The sequence below is a fragment of the Ochotona princeps genome, chromosome 4, assembly GCF_030435755.1.
Source record: "Ochotona princeps isolate mOchPri1 chromosome 4, mOchPri1.hap1, whole genome shotgun sequence".
Lineage (NCBI taxonomy): Eukaryota > Metazoa > Chordata > Mammalia > Lagomorpha > Ochotonidae > Ochotona > Ochotona princeps.
Window position 1 is genome coordinate 17177249 of NC_080835.1, and position 13701 is coordinate 17190949.

The 13701-nt window shown below is 54.1% G+C and overlaps 1 protein-coding gene across 2 annotated transcripts in view; it reads right to left on the reverse strand.

Annotated features, from left to right (window-relative positions):
* Positions 1–13701, reverse strand: part of CD82 (CD82 molecule) — a 46548-nt gene that overhangs the window by 4837 nt on the left and 28010 nt on the right. For both annotated transcript variants that reach the window (XM_058663137.1, XM_058663139.1), the window contains exons 4-6: positions 6896–6968; positions 3062–3186; positions 2893–2967 (exon numbers count right to left, since the gene is read on the reverse strand). In XM_058663137.1, coding sequence (XP_058519120.1) covers positions 2893–2967; positions 3062–3186; positions 6896–6968 — 273 coding nt within the window. The remainder of the gene's footprint in view (positions 1–2892; positions 2968–3061; positions 3187–6895; positions 6969–13701) is intronic.

Below are 13701 nucleotides of genomic sequence, written 5' to 3' on the forward strand. Positions count from 1 at the left end.
CCCTCCCGCCCAGCAAGGCCCAGACAAAACCAGGTTCATCTGTTTTCTAAAGGCCCTGGGTGGCTGGTTTGTGGTTCTCCCAGCTGGGCCTCATCTACAGGAATAAACACCAGCCTGAGGATGTTTAGTCTTCCCCTGGTCGGCAGTGGGAGGAGGAAGACACAATACATCACCCAGTCCAGCTCGGCAGGACTTTCCCCGCTACCCTGGAAAGGGAGTGGGCTCGGCCACGGGCTGCACCCCCCAAGAGATGTGCAACCCCGGACAGGGCACAGAGTTCAGCCCTGACTCAGGGAGCATATTCGCAACACACACGGAGACCTCAGGGGCCCGTGATGGATGCGGAGGGTAGTGTGGGGTTGGAGGGAGGTGCAGGCCCAGGTAGGCGGGTGGGGTGTGCTGGGAATCTCCACTCTGACGCGGCTGAGCCATGTGTGTGGCCCTGGTGAAGAGGCATTGCATATTTCCAGGCCTCGGGTTTATGTTGTAAAAGCTGAAACGTGTGGCTGGTTTACCAGCCCCCAGATCAGTGCGATGACTCAGCTGGCTAATTCTCCCCCTTGAAATGCCAGCAGCCGATATGGGTGCCAGTTCATATCTGGCCACTCCACTTCTGATCCAGCTCCCTGCTTGTGGTCTGGAAAAGCAGCCGAGGATGGCCCTAGTGCTTAGGACCCTGTACCCACATGGGAGACCCGGAAGAAGCTCCTAGCTCCTAGCTCCTGGCTTCAGATCAGTTCAGCTCTGGCCGTTGTGGCCACTTGGGGAGTAAACCAGCAGATGGAAGATCTCTCTCTCTGTCTCTCCTTCTTGTGTAGCTCTGCCTTTCCAATAAAAAGAAATAGCTCTTAAAAAAGAAAAAAAGAAAAAAGGTTGACCAGCCCAGGGTCTGGCAACACAGTCATGCCAACACAGCCCAGCAGGTCCCAGGGGAGACAGAGAAGGCAACTACTTGTTGAATCACGGGGACCAGCTCCCCAGGGCTGGCTCCCACTAGCCCTGATCCTATTGCAGGGGCCCACTGGGCTCGGTACCCCATTTAACCCTGTGTTGGGGAGCCATGTCTGTCCTGGTATCGATACTAAAAACACAAAGTCGGGGCCCGGCGGCGTGGCCTAGCGGCTAAAGTCCTCGCCTTGAAAGCCCCGGGATCCCATATGGGCGCCGGTTCTAATCCCAGCAGCTCCACTTCCCATCCAGCTCCCTGCTTGTGGCCTGGGAAAGCAGTTGAGGACGGCCCAATGCACTGGGACACTGCACCCGTGTGGGAGACCCGGAAGAGGTTCCTGGTTCCCGGCATCGGATTGGCGTGCACCAGCCCGTTGCGGCTCACTTGGGGAGTGAAACATCGGATGGAAGATCTTCCTCTCTGTCTCTCCTCCTCTCTGTATATCCAGCTTTCCAATAATAATAAAATCTTTAAAAAAAAAAAAACACAAAGTCGATTCTATTGGATTGCTACCACAGTTCACGTCTGCTGGCTCTGCCACCGGCCAGCGGTGAGGACTAACGCAGGCCCATTCACTTCCTTGTGCCTCGGTGTGCACATCTGGGAATGGGTATGTTCTCACCCAGGGTCAGCTAGAAGCATCACACACAGCACAGAGGGCTCTGTCTTACCGACCGCCAGGTGTCGCTGTTGCCACCACGTTCACCCAGCTGCTTCACAAGCAGGATCTGATGAGGATTCAGTGACTGAACCCAGGAGCCCATAGGGCTGTCCCCTGCGCCACCCCACAGGTGGATAAGCCATGATTAGTCAGTCCTGGAGGGAAGGAGGTGGCCCGGGGCTTAGCTGAGCCGTAGACTCAAGTGCAGTGGAGTCCCGAGAAGCGTGGACTCTGGCCTTGGATTCAGGGTGCCTCTGTGGCCCTCACTCCAGCTCGCAGGTGGGTGGAGCTGCTCCCAAGACCTAGCCTTGGCCTGGGCTGGGCTGGGCTGGTGAGAGAACAAAGGTGAGAGGCCCACCCTGAACTTGGCAGATGGCACACACTGGACCTAGTGTTCCTGTGGTGCAGGTGGTATGGGTTCTGGTTAGCACTATTGATGATGCTACTGTCCCTGAACTCTTTGAGCATCTCCACCTGACCAACAGAGTGCTGATGTTAATGTTTACAGAGCATCTAGAAGATTCCACGGGCACACAGCTATTCCATACGTGACCACCACAACAGTCACAGTCGAGTATGAAGCCCACACCCCCAACCAGCCATCCTCCAGCGTCTTTTCCTCTTATCTTTCAAATCTCAAACACTCTCTTCCTCAGCCTCCTTTGAAGCCACAGCTGCTTTTGCCAACCCCCTCCTGGCCACCACAGCTGGGCAGATGTTGTGCCTGGTGCTATGGCAGCCATGTTATAACCATGAGGCGAGGGATACAGAAAAGTGTCACCGTGAGGATGCTGGACAGGAAGCAGGAGCTCCAGGTTTCCGAAGCAGACTTCCGATGGACGACAAAGGTCCTAGAATACCAAGTCTGCTTTCCACTCCCCGGAGCTGAGCGCCTCCCCCTAGGACGCAGGACTCATGACTTTATCCAGTGTCCTCTTGCTAAGGCCCATTAGTAACAACGAAAAGGGCCGGCTATTCGGGAATAGGGGCCACACACGCACGCAGGAACGCACGCCCGTGCTGTGGGTCTCACTGAGATCATCTGCCCAGGCTCTTATGATGATGATGACTCAAGAAGAGAAAGGCAGGCAGCAGCTTGCCTGAGGCTGCGCAGTGAGGAGAGGGGCTAGGGGAGGGAGAGTGGTAACTCCAGGCCCAGCGAGGGCTCCACCCCAGGTGTCCCACCCTCCAAGCCTACAGCACAGCAGGCTGTTCCCGGCTCCTGCTGGATCTAGCCCCTGTGCACCTCCAACAACTCAGGGCCACCCTTGAGGGGGCTTACCTTGCCCACGTTGAAGTAGAAAAGGACGCCCGCGGTCACCTGGGCAATGAGGATCAGGAGGAGGAAGGCGAAGTACTGGGGACACAGAGTAGGTGCGGGGTCAGCCCGGAGAGGAGCCGCCCCTCCCCCGCCGGAAGCAGGACACGTGGCGGGGAGGGAGCGGACTCACCAGCCCCAGCAGGCAGCGGACTTCGTTGATGGCGCCCAGGCAGCCCAGGAAGCCCATGAGCATGGTGACCGCCCCCACGCCGATGAAGATGTAGGCGCCCATCTTGAGGGAGCTGGAGGACGTCTCTGGGGGGAGGAGAAGGGCGTCACTCAGGGCAAGGCCCAGGGGCCCTGGGCCCGGCAGGTGCGGAGACCCCTCCACTGCTCCCCGCCCTTGGCGCCAAAGCACCACCGCTCTGCAGGGAACCTGCTCCTTCCCCTGCCGGTCCTGGCGGTGCCCTGGCTTGGCTTCTCCTTCTCTGCACTTTCCAGGACAGCATGGACTGTGGCATTCCCAGCCCCCAGGAGGGGAAGGGCAGAGAAGCAGGGGCTGTGCTTGGGCTCTGCAGAGCCTCCTGCTGGCCAAACAGGCCCAGTGAATTCTGCAAGAATGTCCACTGAAGGCACCGACCAGGGGTCCTGGGCGTGACCCACATGGTCTACAGGCAGGCCATTGCACAGACAAGCAAACAATGGGCCACCGGGCACACATGCCTCGTGCAGGCAGGGCGCTGTGATCACTACAGGGGGAGTAGGATGGAGGCGGACCAGGCCTGACATCTGGCAGCCAAGGCAGGTGTGGGGACAATAAGGAAAGAACACGAAAGACTTTCAAAAGCTCACAGGAAATGGAACTCAAGAGACACATTTTCTTGCTACTTTTTTTTTTCTTAACCCATGCAGGCATTTTTTTTTTCATAATATCATTTTCCACAAACCTCTGGAAGTATGCTGCCACAGACTTTATTAGTTCGTTTGCTGATTGGTAGGTTTGAGTGGGAAAGAGAGAAAAGGGGTTTATCCTCTGGTTCATTCACCCAATGCCTGCAGTAGACAGAGCTGGGCAAGTTCTACAACTCATCCTGAGTCTCCTGCTGGGTGGTGGGGACCCCAGTAGTTGAGCCGTCACCTGCTGCCTCCCAGAGCGGGCCTGAATAGAAGCTGGCATGAGCAGCTGAGCCAGGCCTTGAGCACAGGCAATGTGATGTGGGATGTGAGGGTCCCAAGCCGGGCCTGCCCAGCGGCACTCGGGGCCCGCTGTTGTTCAGACTTGCGGGTCAGGTGAAAGGCCGTGAGGACCCGAGGGAGGCTTAGGCTGGAGATAGCCATGGGGAGGTGGCCTGAGCTGGGACAGTGGAGGAAGGTGGTCTGAGCAGGTGACTTCTCAGCTGAGACGAGAATGGAGAAGGCAGCCAGGTGCAGACTGCAGAACGGAGGGAGATGCGTCCCTGGTGGTGGGCATGGCAAGATGTAATGGCTGGGGGAAGGCACAGGCTTGGTGTGTTGGCAGGAGGGTGAGAAGAAGAGTAAGGGAAGCCGATGTGAAAGAGGGGTCAGGCAGGCAATGGAACACTGAGTGTGGGGCAGTGGCCTGAGAGCAGAGACCCCCTTCAGGCTGCTGGTGGGCGGGGTCAGAAGTCCCGTGATTGGCAGCATTTCCCAAGAAGCCCAGCAGGTGGCGTAGGCACAGCCCAGGTCTGTCTCCAGTCCCTCTGCTGACCTAGGTGCAATATGGGGGACAGACTTGGACCCCAGTGCCAGGAGCTCTGGCAGGCACTCCGGGTGGGGGAGCAGGGTGGCTGGAGTTCAATGTTTCCAGAAGGAATGCATCAGAAGGTCTTAGGGATGTGATTCCGGACAGAGCCGCCGCAGAGAGAAGGCCATGGACCTGCGTTCCTTCACCACTGACCATACGGAGGTGGGCGAGCTCAGGCCTGGCCTGGCTGGGGTTGAGGGAGAAGGCTGAGACCCCCTCTCTGCCCCCCCACAAACACCCTGGTCACTGAAATTGCATGGGAGCTTTAGGAAAGGGCATCGGGCTGACAGGGTGGTGGTGAGTAGGGGAGTAGGCAGCCATGCTAATCTAGTTCTATCTCCTGCTCACAGAATGTTCTGGAGATCAGAAAGAATCTTGGCTGACCCACTGAACCCCTCGGGTGCCAGGGCAGGGAACCCCCTGCCACAGGAAGTCAGGGTGGAGTCCCTTACTGGGATGAATGGAGAGGGGAAGCTGGCACGGAGCCGCAGCCTCCGTAAGTAGTCCGCATGGGCAGCGAGAGACCATAGCTCCCTTTTCATTTCCTGAGTTGGACTCCCAGGAAAAAAGAAGCTGGCATTGCCTGGGAAGCAGCCCTGTGCCGGCCCCAAGCAAGTCCCTTTTTGTCCTGGTCATGCACCTGGCAGGTGGCAGAGCCTCCGACCAGAATGAGGCAGTCTGGCTCAACCAGCTCTCCATCATCTGTTGTGTTTTCTCTTTCATGAGGGCGCCCATAGGGGGCCACAGCAGAGTGTGGGACACAGTTCAGGGACTGTAGCACCCTCCCTCCCCACCCCGTCCCGGGTCACAGCCCAGTTCCCCTCTAGCTGTGTGCCGTCAGACACTGAGCTGCATCATCTTCTTGTACCTCAATTGCCTGCTCTGTGGAATGGGGCTAGTAAACACTCAAACCTGTGGAATCTGTGGAGACTTAACCATGCAAAGTGAGAGCTGTGTCATGTGGGTCCCACACTCAGGCTCCGGACCCTGGCCCTCCCTTGCAAGTGTGACTCTGCAAGGCAATCCCCCAGCCTCAGTTTGCCCCGGTGAACAGTAACCAAGCTGTGACCGACAACTCTTCCAGACCCAGTGCTCTGGCGCCTCCCACACTGAGGGGCTCAGTTCAGGTTCCAGGGCATGCAGGTGCTGCATTTGTGAAAACAGTAGCAGGGTGCCTCTGGCCGGCACAGGGGGCAGGCCCTGGGCTGCGGTAGGACCTCCCCCATCCCTGGAGCCCCAGCCAGGGTGCAGAGGGCAGATACAGAAGTGGGCAGGCTGACAGACTAGGCCTCCAGACTTTGTCCTATGGCACGGTGCCCACTGGGCTTGGGCCAGTCAGGGCTGAGGAGAGCGGGCTCTGGGAGCCAGGGGCTGGACAGAGCAGGATGCAGGGACAGAGAGAGGACATCCTTGGTTCAGGTCTGAGAAGGGGGCGGCCTAGCCCTCCCTCTCCTGGGGCCAGAGTGACAGGTGTGGTCCTCCATCAAGACCTCTTTGCCTCCTGTTGCGTTCAAAACAAGCAGCTGTCATGGGCCTGAGTCCACACCAGCTGTCTTGGGCAGCTGCTGGGAGGGGAAGTGAGCCAGCACATACGCAGAGGGGCTGGCACCGCTCTGTCCCCTCTCTCACCATGGAGAGAAAGGGCGCAGCAAGCCCCAAGGGCTTCCTGGAGGAGACTGGGAAGGAAGGGCTCTTGTCTTACAGGGCTCCCAAGACAGGCTTCTGGGGTGTGGCCCACCCTGCCACGGGTCTTTCTGATGGAAGCGGGGCTCTTGTGGTGCAGGGTTTGGGGTCCGCACCCACCCTTCAAGGCCTGACCTCTTAGGGCCTCTAGCTCTTCCTGTCTGAGGTAGGGAAACCACTGCACCTGCCCCCAGGATGCCACATGGCTAAGTGTGATGCTGCCACGTCTAACTACCCCCCACCTCTGCGCTGCCCTGAAGCCAGGAAGGAGAGGGACCCACACCCATATTTTGCTGAACTGACAAATAGCCGGGGAAGGACAGAGAAATCTAAGAGGCTTTCCCAAGGTCAGGGCCAAGGGACCAAGAAGGGAAAACCAGCCCCCGCCACCCCCAGCCAGTGCCTGGGGGACAATAGCAGCTCTGTTTGGGGAGGGAGAGAAAATTCCTCCTGGAATCCCCAGCCCAGGGACCCACGGTGGAGTGGTCTGTGGCAGGGGCAGGACCGGGCTAAGTCCCCGAGGGAGGTCTCCAGCTGCCCGCCCTCCACTCCGGAGGAAAGCACGGGGCTCCTTACGCAGGACAGAGATGAAGCTGCTCCTGTCGGCGAGGATCCACACCCCGAAACCCAGGATCACAGCACCCAGGATCTGAAAGGAGAGGGGAGCATGAAGAGGGACCCGAGGGTAGCAGGGAGACAAAGCTACAATGGCTGTCTGCACCCTGCGGCCCAGGCCTGCCCTGCCTTTCTCCTGCTCAAGTTGGAAGCCTTGCCATGCAGCTACAGGCCCACACATGGGGAACCTGCCTGCACCCCATCTGCCACCACCATTTCCAGGGGTACTCACACAGAGGCCACCAGGGCTGCCTCCGGACTGGGTGACCTTCCAGCCTTGGGCCTACTCCTCTAGCCCAGCTCAGGGCCTGAGAGCTTCCTCAACAAACACAGGTACTCCCTGAACTTGAACATCAACATCCAACTTGTCTTTCAGCTCTCAGCCACAAGGCCACCTTCCCCAGCAGCCCCTTTCCCTGGCTCCCCCAGGCAGACGGGCACCCCTGTTCCATGGGCAACCCCTGCTGGGCCCTGGAGATCACTCTGGCTCTCTGTGAAGGCAGTGCCTCCAACTTCATCTCCCTCAGAAGGAGTCCTGGTCGAGATCCATGAGCCTGCCAAGCTGACAAAGGCTGGGGACAGCGTCTGAGGTCCTGGCAAAGCACAGGGAAGGGATGTCCCCATATCACCCACAAGGCTGGCCATCTCCAGGGACCTGAACTGGAGCCCCCTGGTGGATAAGCCATGTGGAGGGTCTCATCTCAGCTGGGATCCCAATGCCCCAGGCTGTTACAAAGTGGCAGGGGCTGGTGGCCCAGGGGCTCCTCGCTCAACCTGCTCTGTTGTGATGGAGACTATAGCTGCCACCAGCAGAACACAGGAGGCATTGGTGCAAAATGTACGCAGGCAAAAACACCTGGGCAGTCAGGAGAACCAGCACTGCCCAGAGAAAAAGCCTGTCAACACCCCCATAATAGTCCGTCCGACTTGACAATGATGGTTGGGAAGGCTCTGTGTCCCTGGTCTTTCCTCAGGCTCCAGTATGACCCAGTGGGGGAGAGCCCTCAAACCCCTTGCAGCCCACTGCAGGTGAAGGCTATGAAGATGAAGGAGTGGGTCCCACCCAATACCCCCAGAGTCATCACCATGGAGTCTTTGTTTTAAAAACATATTTTAAAGTCAATTTTATTTTTTAAAGGATTTTTTTAATTGGAAGGGCACATCAGATTGATGAAGAAAGACACAGAAAGATCTTCCATCTGCTGGTTCATTCCCTAATGGCTGCAATGGCTGGAGCTGAGCCAATCTGAAGCCAGGAGCTTCTTTCAGGTCTCTCACATGTGCTTTGGGCCATCCTTTACCGCTTTCCCAGGCCACCAGTAGGTAGCAGGATGGGGAGTGGAATACCCAGGACACAAACCAGTGCCAATATGGGATCCCAGTGCTTGCAAGGCGAAGATTTAGCCACTGAGCTATTGCGTTGGGATCACCATGGAGTCTTATACTTCCTCTCTCTTTGTCCCCATGTTACACGTGGGGAAATTGAGGCCCCAGAGTCACCCATCAGGAATTGGAGGCCAGAGGGAGGCAGGTGAGCCATACAAATATCTGGGAACCCTCCTGTACCTTATCCCACAAAACCAGTCTTGGGGACACTGACACTGGAGAGTGGGGCTACACTCCGTGAACTGGAAAGAAGTGGAGCTTTCCAAAATCTGGGAGTTTGGTTCCCAGAGATCGCAGCCCACCTCCAAAGCCTGGCTGGGCAAAGGCCAAATCTCGGGCCCATGTGGGCAGAACCCTTTAGCCAGCTAACCACCTGTGCTCCCAATGCTGGATGGGAAGAATAGATCTCCCTGAAGTGGGTGCAAGGCAGACCAGCCTGTTGTTCCCTTTGGACAGACAATCCCAAGTCAGTCAAACCCCAGATGGCCCTCCTAGCAACCCAGCACTCCAAGGGAAAGCCAGACAGGGATACCCCACCCCCGACACACACACACACACACACACACACACACACACACACACACACAGAGCTGCCTGCTGTGGCTAAGGAACACAATCTCATGGTTCTATGGGGACTAGGACAGCCAGAGAAAAGGCTGGGCCAGGTGGCTGCTCAAACTGGGCCTGCACATCACGGCGATGATTTGAGAAAGAGAACACTTCCAACCACTGGTTTACTCCCCAAATAATTACAATAGCCTGGGCTGGGCCATTACTAAAGCTGGGAACTCGTCTGAAGTTTCCCATGTGAGTGGCAGGAACACGACCATTTGAGCCATCGCTACGGCTCTCAGGGCCGCCATTGGCAGGAAGCTGGAGTCAGGAGCTGGAGCTGAGTTAAATCCAGCCACTTGGATGTGAATATCTCAACAGGTCTTAACCATTAGGCTATAAGCCCATCCAGGAACCCCTGTCTAAAGAAGGGGAGAGGGAGGAAGAAGGAAATACAGGGATGTTTTCTGTCCCCTGGTTGGCCTACAAAGTCCCCACAATAGCCATGGCTAAGCCAGGCTTAAGCCAGGAGCCCAGAACTCCATCCTAGGCCCCCACATGGATGACAGGGGCTATTACCTGCCACCTCCCAGGATGCCTCAGCAGGCCTCTGACATGGGACATGGGCGTCCTGAGTGGCAATGACGTACAGCATCACAATACTTGTCTCAGAAACCCCCCATGTTTTATGAAGCAAAGATGGGGCCACAGTGCTCACTCCACATCAACCACCCCACAGCCCCAGCTGGGTGGGGACACTTGGGGCCAGCATCCCTCTCCCTAGAAAAGCAGATGGGGCGATTGGCATTGGAAGGGGGTGCAGGTAAGGACAGATACATGCTCAGTGAGGGCTGCTTCACCACACACAGCAGCCAGAGCTGTTGGCCCAAACCGTGAATCTGACCTTGTAACCCGTTCCTGATGCACACAAAAGACCTGAATCATGTGCGTCCTGTGCCCTGGAGAAGCCCACTCTCCATGCCCCCACACCCCGACACACACCCCATTTCCCCACCTGGGCATTTGCTCACGTTGCTGCGACCCCTCCCTCCCCAAGAACTCTGGAGAGTTCTTGCCAACAGGGAGGCTGAGCAGCTTGGAACCTGCTCCCCGAGGTACCTCCCTGCCATGCCTGGCACCCACCTCCATTCTCATTGTCTAACCCAGCTGATGGAAGCCCACCATCCTCCACAACAGGGCTCTTCTTCTGCCTGGGGCCATGGACATCTGGAGGTGTCAACCATGGAATCTGCAGGCATCTGGGCCCAGGACTCCCTGAGGATTCCCTAGTCTGTGGATGTATGAGCTCCTTGTATGCGAGCCGGTACAGAATTGGTATATAACTGGTAGCACTCACCCTCCTCCGTGCCTTCGATCACACACAGATCACTGCAGCGTAACAGCCGTGAGATTGGTTGTTCCCTTGTTTCAGGAATATTGATAAGGACACACAGTCTGCACTTGTCTGGTACCCAGGCATTTTGGTAACATTTACAACCTGCCATGGGTGCTGTGGTCACAGAGCTAACAGGTGCAGAGCAGAGCAAGGCCTTGCACACACATGTCCCTGGTAGTCTTTTCCATTTCCCCTCACCCTCCCGAAATCAAAGCTCCTCACCACCCCCAGCTGCAGCGTTGGTAGAAGGGTGGAGTCCTGCTGGGCTGCAGCACACACAGAGTTAACACCTGATTCCCACAGGCTGAGGCCTGGCAGGGAGGAGCTGGGGGAAGGCCAAGCTCTGGATGGACTGGCTCCCAGAGCTCTGGCTGGAGCCCAGAGTGTTTCCACTCTTGTTTCCATAGGATGGCCAGAGATCAGGCGAGGAAGGAATATCCTGGCCAAAACCACCAAACCAGGTCCCCTTCTCTGCCAGGCCCCTCCCCTGTCTCAGCGCCTCCCCCATCTCTGCAAGGAAGGAAGAACCCGACTCCCTGAACCCCAAGCCCTGCCATGCTCTATGACAGAGCCCAGAGCTTCCCGGAATAAAGCCCTGCACTTAACCATGCCCTGCCATGGCAGCCCACAAAGCTGGACCCAGGACCCCAAAGCCTGCTTTAGTCTGCCTGGGCAGCTGCCTTCCCAGAGGTTTGGGCCAGCCCAGGGAGGTCCTGACCACCAAAGGGGGGGAGTCCAAGTGCCAAGGCCCTGCCTAGGGTGGGCTCCAGGATGGCTGCTGTGATTGCACTGGGGCTGTGGGCAGCAGGCCAGGCAGCTCCAGAGTGTCTACCTATGTGCTCTTGTGTGAGTGTGTCTGTGTGCACACGCACTCGTGTGTGTATGTGTGTATATGTCAGGAACCACCTGTGTCTGTGCCTTGAGATAAAGGAGAGTAACATGTATACAACAACCTCCCCTGCATGGTACTGACACTGTGGCACAGCATGTAAAGCCACCATCTGCAATGTCAGATTCCCATATGGATATCAGTTCGAGACTCACCCACTCCACTTCCTTTTGGTAAAAACTTTTTTTTTATTATTATTATTATCACTTTATGATACAGCTCCACAGGCCCTGGTATTTCTCTTATCCCCTCCCCAAGTTCCCTACCCCCCACCACTGAGTTCCCCTATATTATTACTCTAGTATACTTCATCATAAATAGTCATATGTCCATCATTGTGGATGAGCACAACGGCAAAGAGTCCAGCATCCTATTGTCAAGATATAGTTAACAGTTTCATTGTGAGTCCATCTTTGTCTGAAAGTAGAGATGCATACTGCATTGTATCCTCACATCTGGATATGATAGTCTCCATGACACAGTTACTATACATCCCCTTAAATGAAAAGACACAAAACAGAATCAACAACGGGAAGAAAAAAAATTAAAACACCATGAAGCTAAATTACATGCTACTGAATGACTGATGTTTTGCTGAAGAAATGAAAAAGGAAATCAAGAACCTTCTTGAAGAAAATGATGTTACTATAAGATCTACGAGTCATTGAATGATTTAATGAGAAAGTGTTTTGAAGAGATGAAACTAAATTAAAAAATCAAGATCCATGAGATATAGTTTCCGCTGATCTTTGTTGGTGAGATATGTCTTCTGTAGACAACAAATAGATGTTTTTTTTTTTAATCCAGTCTGCTCATCTATGACATTTGATTGATGAGTTTAAGCCATTTACACTCAGAGTTAATATGAATGGGTGGTACTTTGGTTCTGTCATTTTAGCAATGAGTTGCTCTTTGATTTAGTCTTCTGTTGTTATCTTACTGGGATGTTCTTCACATTTGCCTTTGGTTTTGGTGGGTGCTATTCCTCATCTCTGTCAAGAGAACATCTTTGAGTATCATTTGTAGGGCAGGTTTGGAAGAGGCATATTCTTTTAACTTTCCTTTACTGTGGAAGAATTTTATTTCATTGTCAAAGACACAGGAAAGCTTTGCTGGGTACATATCCTGGGCTGACAATTTTTTTGCTTTTAGAATCTGAAATATGTTGCTCCATTCTCTTCTTGCCTGTAGAGTTTCCTGAGTTTCCTGTGAGAGGTCTCCTGTGGATTTAACTGGCATTCCTCTCTATGTTTGATTTTTTTTTTCATGTGCACATTTAAGGATCTTTTCCTTATTTCGATTGAAGAGAGTTTGATTATTATGTGTCATGTTGAACATCACTTTTGGTTAATCCTATTGGGAGTTCTGCATCCCTCCTGGATGTTGTTTCCCAATTCTTTCTCTAGACTAGGGAAATTTTTCATTAAATACACCTTTAATCCAAGCTTCTCTTTCTGCAGCTCCTGGGACTCCTAAAACTCTGATATTTGGCCTTTTAATAGTATCTTTCAGTTCTTGAATACTTTTTTTTAGCTTGACCCAGCTCTGTTTCTAGCTTTTTGTTTGTTTCCTCCCGGTGACAGGAAATATCTTCTAATTCTTTCTTCTGCCTCCTTCATTCTATTTTGGAGACTGTCCACTATACTTCTAATTTGCTCCACTACATTCTTCATTTCTGATATATCAGCTTTCATTTGATTCATTCCCTGTGTTACATGTTCCTTACATTTCTTCAACTCCTATATTATGTACTTCTCGTTGAGAAGAAGCTTTATAACACGTGTTTTGAATTCTGTATCCCCCATTTCCTAAATGTCTTCCTCAGTTAAATCTGAGGTTGGCAAAGGCTTTTGCTTCTTTGCAGGGGAGTCTGCAGTAATATTCATTGTGCCTTGTCTCTTCTTTGGCTCTTGGTCATTGTATTTCAGGTTAGCAGATTCTTCTCCTTGAGGCAGGTTTCTAAGCTGTGTCACCCACAGGTCTATAGTTCTATTTTACTTATTGTGGTTGGTACATGGCTGTCTGTTTGCAGTCAATGTGCCACTCCCTCCAGCGAGTTCCAGGTCTGGGTTCTTATGTTTGATTCCCACCATGGTTTCATAGTCCCAGCTCCTGGCTCACCAGCCTCCAGCTCCTATAATACCATGTTGAGGCTGCACCATTGTCTGTACAACCTTTCTTCAACTTCCTGCTACAGAAGTTCCCAGAATTAGGGAGACATCATGTGTCCTATATAACTACATTGTTAGTGATGCTGATCTTGCCGGAATCTGTTGGCCTTAGGTCTGGGGGCCACACAGACCTATTTTGGCCCATACAATGCCAAAGTCAGTATTATTTCCCTGTGGGACCAATACAATGCACTGAGCTCAGTGAGTTTGCTCCCAGCTCAATGCATGCACAGCTCACTGTTGTCCCCTGCAGTCCTAAAGCTATTGCCACAGTGTGCAAAATGGCACCTGACGTACCATTACTTCAGTTCTTGATCTGCTAGCCGTCAGATCTGAGGGCTACCCAGACCTGTCTTGGGTGGAACCTGTAGAA